General features: G+C 42.1%; 1 protein-coding gene across 1 annotated transcript in view; it reads left to right on the top strand.

The window, feature by feature from the left end:
* Window positions 1-2,274: 2,274 nt before the first annotated feature.
* Window positions 2,275-16,877, top strand: part of rbm20 (RNA binding motif protein 20) — a 39,810-nt gene continuing 25,207 nt past the window's right edge. The window contains 1 exon segment of the mRNA XM_046841036.1: window positions 2,275-3,040. Within this exon segment, the coding sequence (XP_046696992.1) occupies window positions 2,940-3,040 (101 nt within the window). The 5' untranslated portion in view covers window positions 2,275-2,939.

The raw sequence follows: 16,877 nt of genomic DNA on the forward strand, positions 1-16,877 counted from the left end.
TCCAAGACGGACTTTTCAAGAGTTGTCGTGAGGAAAATGTAGTCGAAAACGAACGTTTTGTAAGTGTTTATACTTTTCTTGTAGAATTCGCACACAAAAACGCACAATTTGCTTCAAATCCCCAGGAAAACCGTAATACGCTGATACAACAGAATGCACCAAAAACCCCCGGGATCATTTTATGATGTGAATATCGGTGCTTCTGCTAGAGATGATGTATGCGGGAGGTGCTGCTGTGGCTACAGTGAGAGGAGACGTGTTGAATTGTGTTTATTGGGTTGCAGTTTACACATTATTACATTACATTTAACGTGTTCTGATCTCCTACAGTACCTCTATGGACCAATAGGGGGAGCCCATATGAAGACAAACACCCCTAGCATGCCATAGTACTCTCACACACACACACACACACACACACACACACACACACACACACAGAGGTCCGGCCAGGCACATTTATTTATTTATTTATTTATTTATTTATTTATTTATTTATTTATTTATGTAAAGTTCAGGTTCTTGACTAGCCTCAGGACTTCTGGTTTCCTGGACGTGAAGGAGGTTAATTGCTAGGTGTCAGGCCAGGACTGGAAGTGGTGTTATAATCGTTTGAGGGTGTGAAGTTAAGGTGGCAGTGGTCTTGGTCAATGCAAGTCCTCGGTGCTGGAGGTGTAAAACTGGTCTGGGGTGGTACATTTTGACGTGATCTCTTTTATCTCCTGGATTTTTTTTCTTCTGCTTTTCGAATAGAAAAAAAACCCAACCAAACCAATGATGTCCAAACATTTTTTTGCCATAATAATCTTTGGGAATTGTATTTCATCTCATGCTTCGTCGATCTTCTAAGGTTTCGGGTTTCAACTCACATTTTGACGTTTCAATCGAAGCTCGCTGGTCGCCCCCTGATTAGCCTAACGGACGTATTTGCTTCTGTCAAATTCTTCCATGTTTAAAACCCCAATAAAAATATGTGACATTGTGTGGTACGTTGCGTCATGGAAATGTTTTAGTCACGTTTGTAACCGCTCCTCGTTCCAACAACCCGTGACCGGGAAAAAAACAGAGGCATTTACAAGCTGGAGCTCTAAGTCGCTTTTATTGGGGTCATGTAAATCAAACATCACCCACCATGGGGCAACAAACTGCAGGAGCGTTCATCCCCGGAGTCTTCTAGTCTGTAATTTTAGTACATAGTGCATGAATCAAACAAACACCAACAAGCATTTCAAGGATAAGCTTTCATGTTCTGTGTGCATTCAATTCCCCACGCGAGGTTTTTATAATTATCACTCGGCTACTGAGCAGCCTGGCAGGTGTGTCTTAGCGGGTTTTTTTCCTCTCTGAATGACATTCCCAGCTGCACTTCGAACCGATTCTGGGAAAAATGATCCTGCGGTGCTTTGATGAGATGATTCCTGATGGTGAGGAATAAATATGTTTTAATGCTTGAGTCGCATTTGGAGCTTGTTCAGATGCCACAATCATGACTAAAATCGCAGCTTTCCTCTTATCATCCTTAGTACCTGCCTGGTCAGGGGGGCGGCAGTATGAACGAAGCTGCTGGTTTGTTTAAAATAAAAGCCTTTTGGTTTCCACGGATACGTGGTGCTGTTAGTTCTATAATGATTTTCAGCAGCAGGATGCTTCTTTAAACGTTACATTGGCGGCTCGATCCTCGGAGCGTCCGTGTTCCCTGTTTTATTGGAAAGCATCTCTTAAAATTTGATCTCTCTTGTGTCATTAAATCCGCCGGCCTCTGTGGTTAACGTCCACGGGAGCGTCCTACGCTTCGCATTGTAATCCAGGAGTCGTTGCGGCGATGGCGGGGGCGGCGGGTCGATGGCGTTTCCCCTTCTCTCCTGTGCCAAAAATCACAGGAGGATTGTTATTCAGAGACCAGTGGCCCATGTGTTAGCTCGCCAGGAGAGGAATTTATCAGATGTTCTTTCACTTTCGCCATCAGTCATTTAAACGGACGACGTGTTGATGTCGTGGGCAGCAGTGAATTTGGCTCAATCATGGGTTCAGGAGTCTGCGAAGCCACTTCACGCATTCACACCTTGACAGATGGATGTGTTGTCTCGAATTTGGACTCGATTTTCAATTGTGTTTGGAGAAAACGTACGGCGGCTAAGCCCCTCCCACTCTCGTTCAGAGAAACAAAAGTCGTCATTCTACTGTGTTGTGGTCTCAATCAAAGGTGTGCATTGTTTGAGAATAAAATACGAGATTAGGATAATCATATAATCCGTCATTATTGTGTTAGAAAAAGCCATCATGCAATGCGGACCCTCAGACGGAGCTTTAGCGATGTGGTTTCTCTGCCAGCACTGGGTTTAGCAGTATTATTTAAGGTAAGCTGCCTTTGTAATGATGGCCCTGTGATCTGGACACCACAGAAAGGCTTTTCCTCGGGAACGGAGAGAAAGATTTTGCACCAAAAAAAAAGAACCTGCTCCTCTTGACAGGAAAGTGGCAAACAAAGTGGCCTGTACCGAACGTGAACGAGCCTGAGAGATTAGTCCAGCCTGTAGGACGTACGGTGTTCTTCACCACCACGCTGTTCCAGAGTGAAAGAGAGAGAGGGAGGAGGGGTCACGAGGAGGGCTGGAAGAGGGGGATCAATCCCCCCCTTTTGTCCTCCCTTGGACTCCCAATTGGCCGAGCGTCTTTCAACTCCTGCTTCCTGTCATATCTTCTTAGTCTGCATTTCGAGGGCAGCCTGTGATTCGGCCGGTTTCTTCAACTCGCCGGACTTTCTCAAAAAGTTCAACAAGAAGAAGACAACGCCACAAGCCTGCCAGAGCGAGCAGGCAAGCTGAAGCAGACTCCAGTGTTACGGAAATCCCGCTCGACTCGCTCACCATATAGGGGAAGCTTCTCCTGCCGGGGTTTCTGTTCTACACAGTTCATGTTCTACAGGTGGACTTCCTAACATGAAGCAGGCTTGGGACAAGAACGTTTTTGAGAATGGCCAAAACAAACAGCAGGGAACAGGCCTCGTGGACTCGGCACCTCCGTTCGAGCACCTCCAGAGGTAAGGCAGTAAAAAAAAAAAAAACCTCACACGTGAATTGTGAAAACGGTGATGCTGATCAGTCGATGGAGACGTTTTTACACGCGGTAACGTGAAAGCATGTGCTACACCTTATACATGCTTTGATTTTTAGTTGAAATCACGATACGGGACGGGGATCAGTTTGAAAAACCCGATACGTGAATACGCTTTGAAGTTTCAATTCATGCTCGGTATGTGTGCAGCTTTTATGGATCGTTTGGCCGATTTCGTTCGTCACGAAGAGAACGTAGAGCTTTACAAAATGTACAGAATGGAAACGAATCGTTCGGAAATAATAACGATTTAGTTTTTTGTCATTAACAATAATAAATAATTAATAATAATAAAAATGTATTCTATAGTTACTCACTCTTATTGAATCATTGTATCTTAGACAAGTTTCTCGTATCATTGAATTTATATTTTTAAACGACAGCAGAAGATGAAAAAAAAAAAGCATCCACTTTGATCGACTTTTCATTGTGTCCGAAAGAACTTTTGATATTCATCCTTTTGATTCTAACTTTAGTTCTTTGTACATAGAAATAATTCCATAATATTATAAAAGGAACTGAGTTTCTTGTTAATACACAGGAGTCTTTATTACATTTTAGACTCAACTTCATATATACAATGAGTTATCTTTAAAGTGGAGGTGTCACAGCTCTCTGAGGCTCCTGCTCCTTCACTCCTGAGCTCGGGTTTCTCTCTCACACGCTTTTGAGTTCCACATGTTCTCCCTTTTCTGCTGGTTCTCCGCTTTCCTCCAGTCTCCATGAAAAAATGTGCTGGGAGGTGGATTGGCACCTAAGCGTGATCCTTTTTGATGCCCTGAAGTCTTGACGCTGGTGTATTCCTTTCTTACACTTGTGTTCCTTGGATGGACTCGGGGTCTGGCCTGAGCCTGAGCAGGTTAATTGCAGGTTTCGTTCGGGATCTTTTTTTCTTTTTCAATTGCAAAACACAACCAAAGAAATCTGAATTCGTTGTTTTAGATCGAGAAGATCGTAAGATCATACGACCGTTATTCCGCTGCTTATTAGATAAAACCTTCAGGAGAGTTTATCTTCATTTATTTGTACTTATTTCTCAGAATAAAGAAATCAGCGCTCCAGGGATTCAGAGTCTTCGTGTTTAAGTTTTTTTTTTCGAAAATAAAAGTGAGCAAAATTTGAGAATTTTATAACAGAAAAAACACCTTGCGTGTTGTGATGTTTTTTTCACAACTATTCATACTAATTACACTTCATGGGTGCAGATACTTCTGACTCGATCTTCTGCATTGTATTTGAGTAAAAAAAAAAAATTATGATTTATTTATAAAAGTTACAATTTTAAATCCCAGTTGAATCAGTTTTTTTGTCGTTCCTCAGAGAAAGTAGTAAAATATCGATATCATTAATATTAAAAATATATATAATTTTATGGCCATTCCTGCTATGTGAAGTGTATGTCTGGCTTTGAGGCTGTGGGTTGTAGATATCCACTGGAAAACAGAACTTCTTGGAGCAGTAGGTGATGAAGTGTCGCCTTCTTTAATAGCCGAAGGCTGAGGCTTTGTCCTCTCTCTCTCTCTCTCTCTCTCTCTCTCTCTCTCTCTCTCTCTCTCTGATGTAGGCGAGGTGAGGAGGCCTGGGGTGCAGTCAGCATTCACATTCATTGATCAGTAGTGTTGGGGTCAGAACTCTATAGCAGTCGTCTTGACTTTGTGCGCAGGGACATTGTCATGCTGGAAAAGCGTCGACATGGTGAAAAGGTGTAAGGCTTTGGCTTCAGCTGCTGTCAACTACCAACAGCCTATTTGCGGTGACTCTTCGCTTTCCCCAAGTGTGTGTGAGCCTTTGTATGTTTGCTGATGTCGTGTCGCTGCCCGGAAAGTGTTCATTACTGCCTTGACGTGCAGAAGCAACTGGGCTTAATCTTAATGTTTAATGGCTTTTTTTCCTTTTTTTTTTTGACGGAGAGGGGGAGGGGGAAGGGTTGTTACAAGATCTTTCTTTTCGTACTACTTCATTTATATGGAATACAGTTCAAAAGCATTCTTTAAACAATTCTTAATGTAATACAGGATTGTTACGTTAATATGTCCAAATTATAAGTCTGATTACAAGACAACATATAAGGATGTGATGTTTCTTTACATAGATTTAGATAAAAAAAATAAAATCAGGGCTATGAGATGTTGTTGCATATAATAATCTTTACTAAAATAGCAGTCCCTGGAAACGTCACAGTTTCTCCAACATACAGAAAAATTGCCTTCTGCTGTGGTGTAATAAAATATCACGTTTTTCCATCCAATCTCCCTCTGTTTCTGTGACTTGGAGCATTTCCATTGATTCCTCCGTAATATTGTCCATTCGTCTTCTGTTCTAATTATCCTCCGTCCTTCTCCCACTTCATTGTGATATAAGTTGAGCGTGTTTTAAAATACTGATGCAAATCTCGAATGTCTCCACATTTAAGGGGTCCAAACACCAGCAAAGTCAGCAAATGTCGTTAGAAAAAATGTAAGAATAGAAAGTGTGGAGTTTTTTTATTCGGACACCAAAAGCCGGTGGATGTGCAGGAATAATGAAAAACCCATGAGTCCGTGCACCACTTTATCGCGCCCCTAATGATTTAATTAATTTAATCATCTGACGTCGGTGTCTCGTTTCGAGCAGCATGACCCGCCGCATGAATGTAAAACAGAACCCGAAACGTGGGCTAAGTCTCGGGTAGTTCTCGCCCAAGCGTTCCCGAGGCATGTGCATGGCGTGAAGCAGATTATATTATGTGTGATAAGCTGTATGGAGCGGCAGGCGCGGATGAGGCTACACTATCGTGGGCGTATAGACGGACGCCCGGGGCAGCTGGTCAAAAATCCACTCTAAAATTAAAGGCGGCGGAATGAATTCGGCGATCGGATTGGTCGGGAGGTTGTACGGTTTCTACGCAACGTGGGTGGATTTGAAAAAGAAAAAAAAGGAAAGTACAGGGTCTGGACACACATCATCTGTAGTGATGAATGAGTGTGTGTGTGAGAAAGATAGAGACACTACATCTTCATTACATCTGTGTGATTCGTCTAAGTGTAACAAACTAATTAATAGAACACACACACACACAAACACACACACGCATATCCCTGACATGACCCCCCCTTCTTACTACTCATCATTTCACAGAACTTGGATTGACTTCTTGTATTGAAGCTCAGAGCGAACAGCTGAGCTCATGAAGTTTCGACACACTTCAAAGCCATCCTGCTTTATCTGCACGAAATATTGTGTGTGTGTGTGTGTGTGTGTGTGTGTGTGTGTCAGAAACGCTATCAGTGACGCTACACATGCTCTGGATAATACTCAGACCAGCTGAGCATTTATTGTGTCCTGTAGTGTGTAATCGTGTGATGTCACTGCCAGTCTGCCTTCTCCGAAAGCAAGGCACGTTAGCAAGTCTGCGAAGCTGCAAATCGCTTTTTCTCTTGTTATCGGAGCAAATTCCTGAAACGCAGATCCGTTCATCTTTTTTCTGTCATAAAGCAGTGATTGACGGTTCTCGTAACCCGTTTCGCTGGACCCGATACGAGACGCCCATGTACGAAAATAGCGCTTGACCCCTGACCTCATGGATTGGCATAATTCCTCCGCTAATCCCACCGTTTTCTATTTTCTTTTACGCACTTGCGTTTTATGCCTGTAAAACTGTTGCATCGACATCATCCTTAAACAAACACCATAACTCCAGCTTGGTGTGCAAGTGTCTGGTCTGTTCCTTGGCTTCTGCGCTGAATTCCGATTCTTCATGATTTCTCAGTAGCTCATGTGGCTCATTTCACAGCTAAATTTAAAGGTGATAATGTTTTTTTTTTTAATCGCTAGCCAAAAGCTGATTGGCGCTTTGGGATCCTTTGAAAACGAGTGATTACAGGATCAGACCGTCATCAGATTTTGGAGGTTGAAAGGACGTTTTTAAGATGCATAAGGAAGAAACCTTGAGAGGAACCAGATTCAAGAGGGAACCCATCCTCGTCTGGGTTGCACCGAATGTCCATTTATTACAGATAAACGATGATCCGATTTCCATTTGATTCAACGTGATTCAATGGAAAAAAATACGCCTTTGTGGGGCAAAAATATGAAAGAAAAAAAAACGATTCAATAAAACCTGACCTTCTTTTCCTGTTTTGCCTCCAGGAAGATGCAGCTCTACCTCTGCCATGTTAATCTCCATTCTATGTGACTCAGGACACGCCTCGGGCTCTGTAGTGTTGTGATAGGTCATATTCTGTCACAAATTATTGGTCACTTTTTGAATAATAAAAGTAGAGCTCGTCTACTAACAATTATATAAAAGTAAAATCGCTAATTTGCAAAAGCTTGTATCCGAACGTTAACTTTTACGCAGACGCACCCATGCGAATCGCTATTGGACACGTTGTTGCATTCGCCTTTTGGAATCCTCTAGCATGCCTGGACGTAAATTCTCTTTGAACTTAAACTCTACAATACCATATGTGTCCTGACTTATATTTGCCCCAATTTCCTGTCTTGCTTTGTTCTTTATTGGTTTTACACCATTCCCAGCCCCCTGGGAAGACCCTGTTGACCACACAGGTGTAGAGTACATGGGGGGCCAAGCGTCTAACTCACCCGCATGCTAAAAGAAGGAGTCGTAAAAGACAAAAGGTATTCGAAGCATTGACCATGAGTTTGCAGGCTGTGCAGAGGTTGATTTGACGAACTTGGTTCTACCCTATTAGTTGTATTAATGCGTATAAAGTCGTCATGAAGTGAACGACTTGCACAGTGGCTCAGGAAGATGGAGAGCCAAAAAGACTCCCGCTAGTGAAGCGATAATAAAGTAGCGTATTCTGTACGCAAGCTGTTGTTTCTTCCCCTCCTGGGAACTTGCCCAGATGAACGCTCCCCTTATTGCCTCCAGGCTGATCTCTAGCCTTGTAAATGTCACTTTGTTAGCACAGGCCGACGCTACAAACATATCTCCATCTTTCGTAAGCGATATCAAAATCCGTTCCCGAGGGAGGGGGTTCTCGAAGGACATTCCGCTGAAACCAAAGAAGTACACGTGGAGAGCAGGGCAGTCTGCCTGCCACTCAACCCTGAAGAACAGGGACAAGGGGGCAGACAGAAGGGGGGTATTAATAAATGCAGGAAGCACAGGGTGAGATGGAGAGATGCTGATGATTGATTGAATGAAAACAGTGTACTGAAGATTGGGCGGCTGTGAAACTGGAGTAGGATTTATGGCACGATTAGAAGAACTGGTGTCTGGGTGATGTCACAGTATAGGAATAAACTTGCAGTTTTTGGCCACAAAACACACACTTTGGGACTGTGTTCATTTCTAATTTCCCAACACTTACTTCAGAGCACATGCTCTTTTAAAAAAAGATTTATACTCTGTCCTCACCTGTTGCTGTCACTGACATTTACAGGCCACAAATTCACAGGTTGCTAGAGTCTATTCGCTCACGCGTCTGAAGCTGGAGATGATTTGCGAGCTACTTTATGCCGCGCCCCATCACCACGCTTGACCCGGTTTTCTGGCCCCCATCTCTTGCTGAAACTGAACTTGCCTGTCACTGAAGGCCCCATAAAAGCGTCCAGCGACTCTCTGCCAGGTGTGCACGTTGTAAATTATCCCAAGTGGCCAGAGTTAACCGGCGGTTGCGGCGCGAGAAGGGGGCTAATATATAATTTTACAAGTCACTCTTTGTAATTTTAGATTTCGGGCCCCGCATCGACGTTAATGGCCAGTAATGCCCGATATGCTGTCCCGTGTGTTTGCTCACGGTCACATGACCCCCTGCCTTGGCCATGTCCCACACGCTTTCTAAACACAGGCATGCAACGTTTTGTTTGACATGCTGACAGTTGAAAACAGTTCGACCGGTGCCAAGACTTGAACCTCTGGTGGCCGTTGGCTCACTGATACACATTCTGTAATTTCCCATAATGCACTGGTGTCAGCACTCCACGTTTCACGTTCCAGTCATCATTTCCAATGCTTCCTTATCGCTTATGTTTTAGCCTCGTCAGCTTGCATTTTGTTCTGTTTCCACAAATGATGTTGCTGCTCTTCTGACTGGCACCTCTAACGTTGGAGAATCCTTCCATAAATGTTAGATGATTAAACGATATTGTTATCCCTTCTGCTCTTTTCAGAAATTAACGACTCCGGTTTTGCTATATTTTCAGTGTGTCGTGTTCTTCCTTGAATCACATGGTTGATGGGTCAAATACAATTCCCCCCCCATCAAATTCATTGTTTCTGGTGGTGACAAATCAGCTTAGCTTTACGAGGGCGTTACAGGGCCTCCAACAGCTTGTCCTTGTCTCACACTTAGGATCGCCTTTCTGTAATATAAAGCCGAGCAGGCATGCCGAAAACTCCTCGCCGTATTAGCGATTGAATTAATGACCTCTTCGATTTTGTTTATCGTTTTGTTATGGTCTGGTGCGTTTTGGATTCCGTCTTATGGTTTTTATCAGCTCTCAGTTCTGGATACAGTTTTGGCACTTGTGTGTACTGGGCAGATCTTGAACATGGTCAGGGCTGAGATTACATCCATTTCTTGGATTTACACCTGAGTTCAGATTGTTATAAAAATGTAGTAACATGGTTCTATATCTTTTTAAAGTATGCAGAGGTGCCAACATTTATGGTTTAGCGCTATCAGTTTTTGACCCTTTGTCTGAAAGACCCTTTGTCTGCTTTTACTTTTTTCTGAGTCAATAGAGGGCAGAGCTTTGGGTTGGGGCATTACTGGTGTAGGTTGTTTGGTTCTGCTGAGGTTGGGTTGTTCCTCGGTTGTTGTTGGTGCAGTTTGGAATGTTCCTAGTGCAGTTTGGTTTGTTTTTGGTGTAGTTTGGGCTGGTTTTGATGCTGTTGGGTTGTTTCTGGTATATCTGGGGTGTTGCTGTGCCGTTTTGGTTGTATTTAATGCAGCTGGTGCAGGAACAACCCAAGCTCCTGGTGCAGTTTGCAAATTAGCACTTTGTATATACCTTGGGTTTTTTGGTTGTGTTCAGTACATCAGTATTATCAGTACAAATGAACATGCTCTCCATTCGTTCCTGGGTTTCATTTTCTGATTTTGTTTCATCTGTTTAGGTTAGGCTGGGTTAAAAACCATAAAAACCTTAACTTTGGCCAACATGTTTCTGGGTGGTGTTTATTCTGCCTGTGCTCTTTCCAGAACTCCAGGTGTGAATGCTGGAACACTGCGTGACTCATACTGTAGTTTTGAAACAGGGTGACTCATGAACTCCTACAACTCACCTTGCATAACACACACACACACACACACACACACACACACACACACACACATACACACTAACTTACAGAAGTGGGTCAGATCTGCTTAGCCATTGGTGCACAGATCTGAACGAGTCTTACATAACTCTAGATGACATACTAAACACGCTCCAGATATAGCTCCATGTAGTACCTGGCATTCAGTCCACCGCAAAATAATTATCTCGCAATTTTTTCCGCCCCCACACATCTGTCGAACCAAAGTCCTAATCAAATACCCATGTCTCCCCTTGAGCCACGCCGTCCATACCCTTGTCACGGCGCTCTCTTCATCTGAAAGTTTACACACTCGCATCTTCCTGGACACGAGATAAGAGGATGAATGGTGTTAAAATAGGCAATGGGGACACTGAAAGAATAGGTAACGTGTCAAACTGTAACACAAGAGGTGCGTTTGATTTGCTGAACCTTCCGCTGAAAGTATTACTATCATTATTATCACTGGCCGTGTTTGTGTGTGTGTCATGCAGCTCACACTCTTATCTGAGCAGTGAGTTGTCTCTTTCCATGGTGCCGTGACGACGGAGTAATGACTTGTGGCTGAGGCTTGCAGGCAGGATCTATGTCTTTATCTCCAATCTCCCCTGGGTTTCCTAATCACACACTCACACACACACACACACACACACACACACACACGCATTAAAATTTTATTAACTATTTAGAAATTTAAATAGTTAGTCAAAAACTAATAGCTAGTTTAGTTAAACTTGGATTTAACTTCATATTTATGATCTTCTGTATGTGTGTGTGTGTGTGTGTGAGTCTAGGTTTGTGTGCAGGGAAAGTCAGATACAGCTGTCGTCAGGCTTCCGTGGACAGACACAAAGCAGCGCTCACTTTTCTCCAGTGCTCGCTCTGGTAGATAACCCCCTTGAGACTCCACTTCACTCGAGCTAAATTAAACCTTAAACCAGTCCAAATGTACACGACTACCTAACTAGCGTCCTCGCAGCCCACGGTTTAATGTTGTGCAAAGTGCGTCGCGTAAATCCTTACACCCTTATCTCTCCCAGCTCGTTCTGTATCTCGAACACACTCGGTCATGCAGGTTCTGGCAGTGTCCGTTAGCTATAAATACGGGCAAAAAAGGCGCACGTCACTGAGCTAAAAACGGCCATCACTTTCTTTCTCAGCACATAATTCACCATCAAGACGGCTGCGACTCAGATCGCCCAAATTCGATTTAAAGTTTTTTTTCGGTGCTATTTTTGAGCTAACTGTTACTGGGACGCATAACGCTACACAGTAGCCCAGTAGCTACATTCGCTACCACACTATTAGCTTCACGACTATACACAGTCTGGTTGAGTTGGATACATGAAAATAATGCAGTATATGTTGAAGGGTTTGGAGTGTGGACATCCTTTTCTATTCACCACGTTTGTAAAGAGCGGTTATTTGAGTTGATGTAGCCGTCCTGGCAAACCTGGTCCCCTCAAACCTGTCTTATCGAAAAAACAGCTTTTATAAGACAACAACCCGATAAGAAAGACTCTCTATCTGTGTCTCTTCCTGTCTCTGGGTTCTGTCTATTCCACCACAAGTCTCTCCATTACTGTTCCTCCTCCTCTGTTTTTTTCTTCTTTCTCCTTTCTTTCACCCTCATTCTCTTCAGCTTTATCTGTCTTTATCCCGCTGAGTGTAATCCATCTTTCTCAGAGTAGTCCGTAACTCATCTTGTTTAGGTTCTGGATTATGGAACGATTAACCCATTTCGCACACTGATTTCTTCGAGGACCTGTTGGGTTTTTTTGTAGAAACATGTGGATCCATATGGCTTACTTTAGCAGGAATCGTTGCACATCTGGTGAAAGAATGTTCGACTAGCTGCGGTTCTCAAACCGGGCTCTGTGAAGCGATGCCAAGGGGCTCTGGCACTTTTAATTTAGTTTTAGGTGTGGAAATCATAATCCTGTTAATAGCCTCGCTGAGTGCTCCCTTGAGCTGAGTCCAGTAAAAACAAATTGCAAATATACATAGAGATTAGATTTATATATTTTTTATATTAGTAAAGAAAAATTATTTTGAAAAGGATTAAATATAATTTAAATGATAAATTATTTGGATAATAAAACAAACTATTACATAATAAATGTAACATTAAAACAAGTGTACTGTATAAACTCTTGTAAAAAATGACACCTTTTAAAGAAAATCTGTAGGAATTTTTATTTTCTGTTTATTTGTTTGTTTGTTTGTTTTTCGCCACCTCTTAATTCCTTCTATTTACACCATGCCCCAAACTACAAAAATGGTTTAACTTGAATTGGAGCACACGGACATTCAGTCATCATTCAGTCAAAATTCGGCTGATGATCGTTTAGGATGCAAATAAGTACTTTTAATGTCCTGGTTTCTCTTCAAAAACTCTTCAAACTTTATAGACAAAAGTAGTGGGACTTTTCCTACATGTATGTAGTTGTTTCCCAAACTGTTATTCCGAAGTTGAAGGCCCACCGTTGTATAGGATGTCATTGGATGCTGTAGATGGAGATTTTTTCTTCACGGTAACAAAATGTGTTTATTTATTTATTTATCTATATTTTATGGCAGGCCGTGTTCGATCCCCGTATCAGTAGCTAACACGAGCCCCGGACGCTATCACTTTCACTGAGCCTCTAAAGGGGGATGGAGGGAGGGAGGGAAGGGGGAGGGAGAGAGAGAGAGAGAGGAGGAAAAGGCATTTGCTCAGGCATAGTTTTCCATGTGTGGGCCGAGAAGCAGGTGGACAAGGCGGCCCGAGCCGATTGGCCGGGCGGACAGCACGTTGCTGGGCAGAGCTGTGAGCCGATTGGTTCGGATGCAGTAGTGCTGACAGATGGTAAAACGCTACTCCGGCCCCGGATGCCGTTACAGCGTCAATCTGAGTGACATCGAAGGTGTACTGAGGGCCACAGAATGTTTGACTGTGACGGCTTAGTTTTTCTTAGTGTTTAAAAACTCGTGGTTTGCAATGGCGTAAAGCTACAGATATTATATCGCGTATAAGTTGTGTTATAAAGCCGTCTCTATTCATCTTGCACACACACTTGTTCGTAAGCAATGAACTCTTTTTTCCAGATCAATGATGATATTTATTTTGCATGTAAAGATATATAAAGTCGGGGCCAAGAATCCGATCCGGGATTTGAAACTCATGAGCACCGCCGCTAACAGCCCAAAAAAATGACTTTAAATGCTCCATATTAATCTATTTATGATCAGTACTTCAGGGACGTGCTGTTAATATTCTTTATGGGGGGATGAAAGAGAGAGAATAGCAGATCGCGGGGTGTGAGTTTGTGTTCAGGTGCCAGCTCTGACCGCAGATCATGGCGAGATGGTCCGGCAAGGTTAATTCAGCGGCACGGCGCCAAGCTGCAACAGAGCCAGAACCCTGGCACCTCCAGCGCCCCATGTGCTCCAGAGCTCAGACTGACAGCGAACAGGGAGCACTGCGTGAAGCCTTTTCACTTTCTGCCTGTCAGAGCCCAAACTCCACCACGACCAACACCACCTATCTTCAGAGTGATCCGTGTGTGGTGCATGCTGGGTATTTACACTTTTCCATTTGCCATGAGAGCGCAGCAAGGCCGAATTAGCATAGAGCTGCGGGAAGTTGTCGCAGAGTCATATTAAAATGTTTCTAAAGCAACAGGGACTTGTACGATGCATAATCTTTGTCTAAAAGCTTTTTTGTGAGGTAGCGCCGTTTATGGAACACTTATGGAAGGAGTCTCCAGTTTCAGCACCTTGTAGAAGGTTTTCCTCTGAAGGAATGAAATCTGAAGTTCTTTCACCACATCAATGATGATTTTCTCAGCGATTGACTTGTTTATAAATTGTGTTGAGTTGTGTTGGGACTCGAGGTTGGAGATCAGCTTGCTGTAAATCACCACCTCCCCGGACGCACATCACATAGCAGGCAGCTAATCCAGAGCCGCTCATCGTCATGTCACGCGCGTTGATGAATGACTTGTGGCTCGATGGTGTAAAGCCGCTACATGCGTGTTTTTGTACGGAGGTGCGAGAACCTGGGGCTTTTTTTATTTCCCACGCTGCACTGCTCTCCCATGGCTGAGTACAGAGGATGAAAAAATCTCTAGGCTCCATCTAGTGGACACTCAGCTCATGCCATGGAATCAGGATTAGGAATTACACTACATTACGTTGGCAAAAGTTTGCGGACAGATGAAGATAAGATGAGCGTTTTTGAACATCCCGTTTCATATAATGAAATACACTTTTCTGGGAAAATGTTCTGGGAAATTTGTGCTCATTCAGTCACAGGGGTGTTAGTAAAGATGATGTAGGTGAGGTGAGGAGGCCCGGGGTGAAGTCACATTATTTACATAAACTATATTTCATTGATCAATGTCAGGCATTTTCGTATAGATATAATATGTATATGTGTATATATGAATACACATAGAAATTATATCACTTTTTAAAATAAATGTAATATATTTGATGGCACATACACGTTTGCTTAAAAGCAGAAAATATTTATTATATTTTATTAAAGATTAGTAATAAAAAATTTAAAATCAATATAGTTTTAATAATTGAATAATAATTTTGAGTCTATCATGATGTTATCTTTAATGATTAGTTCAAACAGCAAAAAAAAGTCAGATCTTATGTAAATGATATCAATATTGGGATAAATTCTAACACTTTTTAATAAGATTTCATTGATATCATCAAAACATTTCATTAAATAAATGTTTTTTAAAAATTCTTAGAGATTGCAAAATGTCTGGAAGCCAGAAATAAAAAAATTGCTGCTCGTATGGTTCCGTGTACCTTCTGTTTCTTTGATTTTCAATTTTTAGAAAAAGAAAAAGGAAATTTTTTGGATTTTCTACTTATACTCCAGAACCGATCTACATAAATCGAATGACCAGAAGGTACTTGGACCTCGTAACTTTTTTATTTTTTATTTTAAAAAACTCTGTTAAAAAAAAGCCCTCAAATTTATTACTTGCATTTTTTACAATTTTTATTTTACTAAATTATTTTATTGAAAATATTTGTCTCGCTCTGGAAAGTAAAAAAAAAATCATAAACAATATTTTTCTTTTTCAAAATCCGATAAGAAGCAGATAAATTCATGTTAAAATGTTCAATTATTTAAAAAGAAAACTATTTTAAACTTAATAAGAAATGATCATGCTCATTTTTTAAGTAATTTTAGAATTTTAATTTAGTTTAATTTTGTTACTGTAGTTTTGTATTAAACATTTTTTTTTTTGTAGTACAGTTATTTTTATTTTTTTAGCCCAACGCTAAACATGTCTTGGACGCTCATTCGCCCAGTCCCCCGGACAGACCGTATATGCTCATATACATATATAAAATAAGCGAGCAGCATCAGATGATCCGCTGTGTGTATTTTGTGAGCGGTGTATAAAGAGAACGGCACAAACGAGCGTCGCATTTCACACCCTATAACTTTTCTGAGTTGTTGGTGTCGTTTCTGCAGGATTTAAAGCAGCTGTCAGACGTTTAGCGTAAGCCTAATGTGTGTTTAATGGCTGCTGTGGATTAGGGTTTGACGACAGGCAGGAAGGACTTTCTGATGCACTCTGTCTGCAGTTGGACGTATTTAAAAGAAGAAAAAAAGATGTTTTGAGACACAAAGAGCTCAGTAACAACTGTATTTGTGCTGAGTTTTACACTAGTTATGAATACACGGGTCAAATATGATGTAATTAATGCTGACTATAGCATAAGATTGCTATGTGCTTCTTTTGGAACATCCCATTCCACATTTAGTCTCCACATTTGCTGTTATAATGAGCTCCACTCTCTAGATGTTCCACTGGATTTTGTGGAGGGTTGTGCTCCTGAGGTATAGGGGAGGAGGTGAGGAGGACTGGGGTGTCATTCCAAAGATGACCACTAGGGTTGGAGCTCTCTAGCAGGAGATCTTCCACACACTTCCAACCCAAGTAAAGCAGATCTTCATAGAGCTGGATTTGCGCACAGGGACACTGTCATGTCTGGTTTCGGGTCTCTTAGTTCGAGCGATTGGAAAATGTAATGCTCCCGCATCCGAAAACATCGTACACAATTGTGCGTCTTCAACTTTGTGGGAACAGTAACACGTAGCTGGGTGGTTCCTGATGAGCTCAAGTCCTGCTGATGGTAATCATCTAGGAGGTAAAAAAAACCCTGCTCCAAACCCTCCTGAAAAATCATGTCAGGAATGTAACTTTATTCAGTACAAGCCATAAAAGATTGATGTTCTGTATTGTGTAAAAACTGCCAAAAGACAACAAATGGGGGTGGAATGGGGGGGGGGGTGACATAAGTTTGTACGGAAATGATAATTGAATTATTCAGCTGGTTAATGAGAAAGACTTAGAGCTCTTGTGCAGAAATAAGCACACACACACACACACACACACACACACACACACACACACACACACACACAAAGGTTTAAACAAAGTAGCATCCAGGGTTTGTGGCATTTCACATGTTCTCCACTTGGGTTCTC

Source organism: Silurus meridionalis, chromosome 26, assembly GCF_014805685.1.
Source record: "Silurus meridionalis isolate SWU-2019-XX chromosome 26, ASM1480568v1, whole genome shotgun sequence".
Lineage (NCBI taxonomy): Eukaryota > Metazoa > Chordata > Actinopteri > Siluriformes > Siluridae > Silurus > Silurus meridionalis.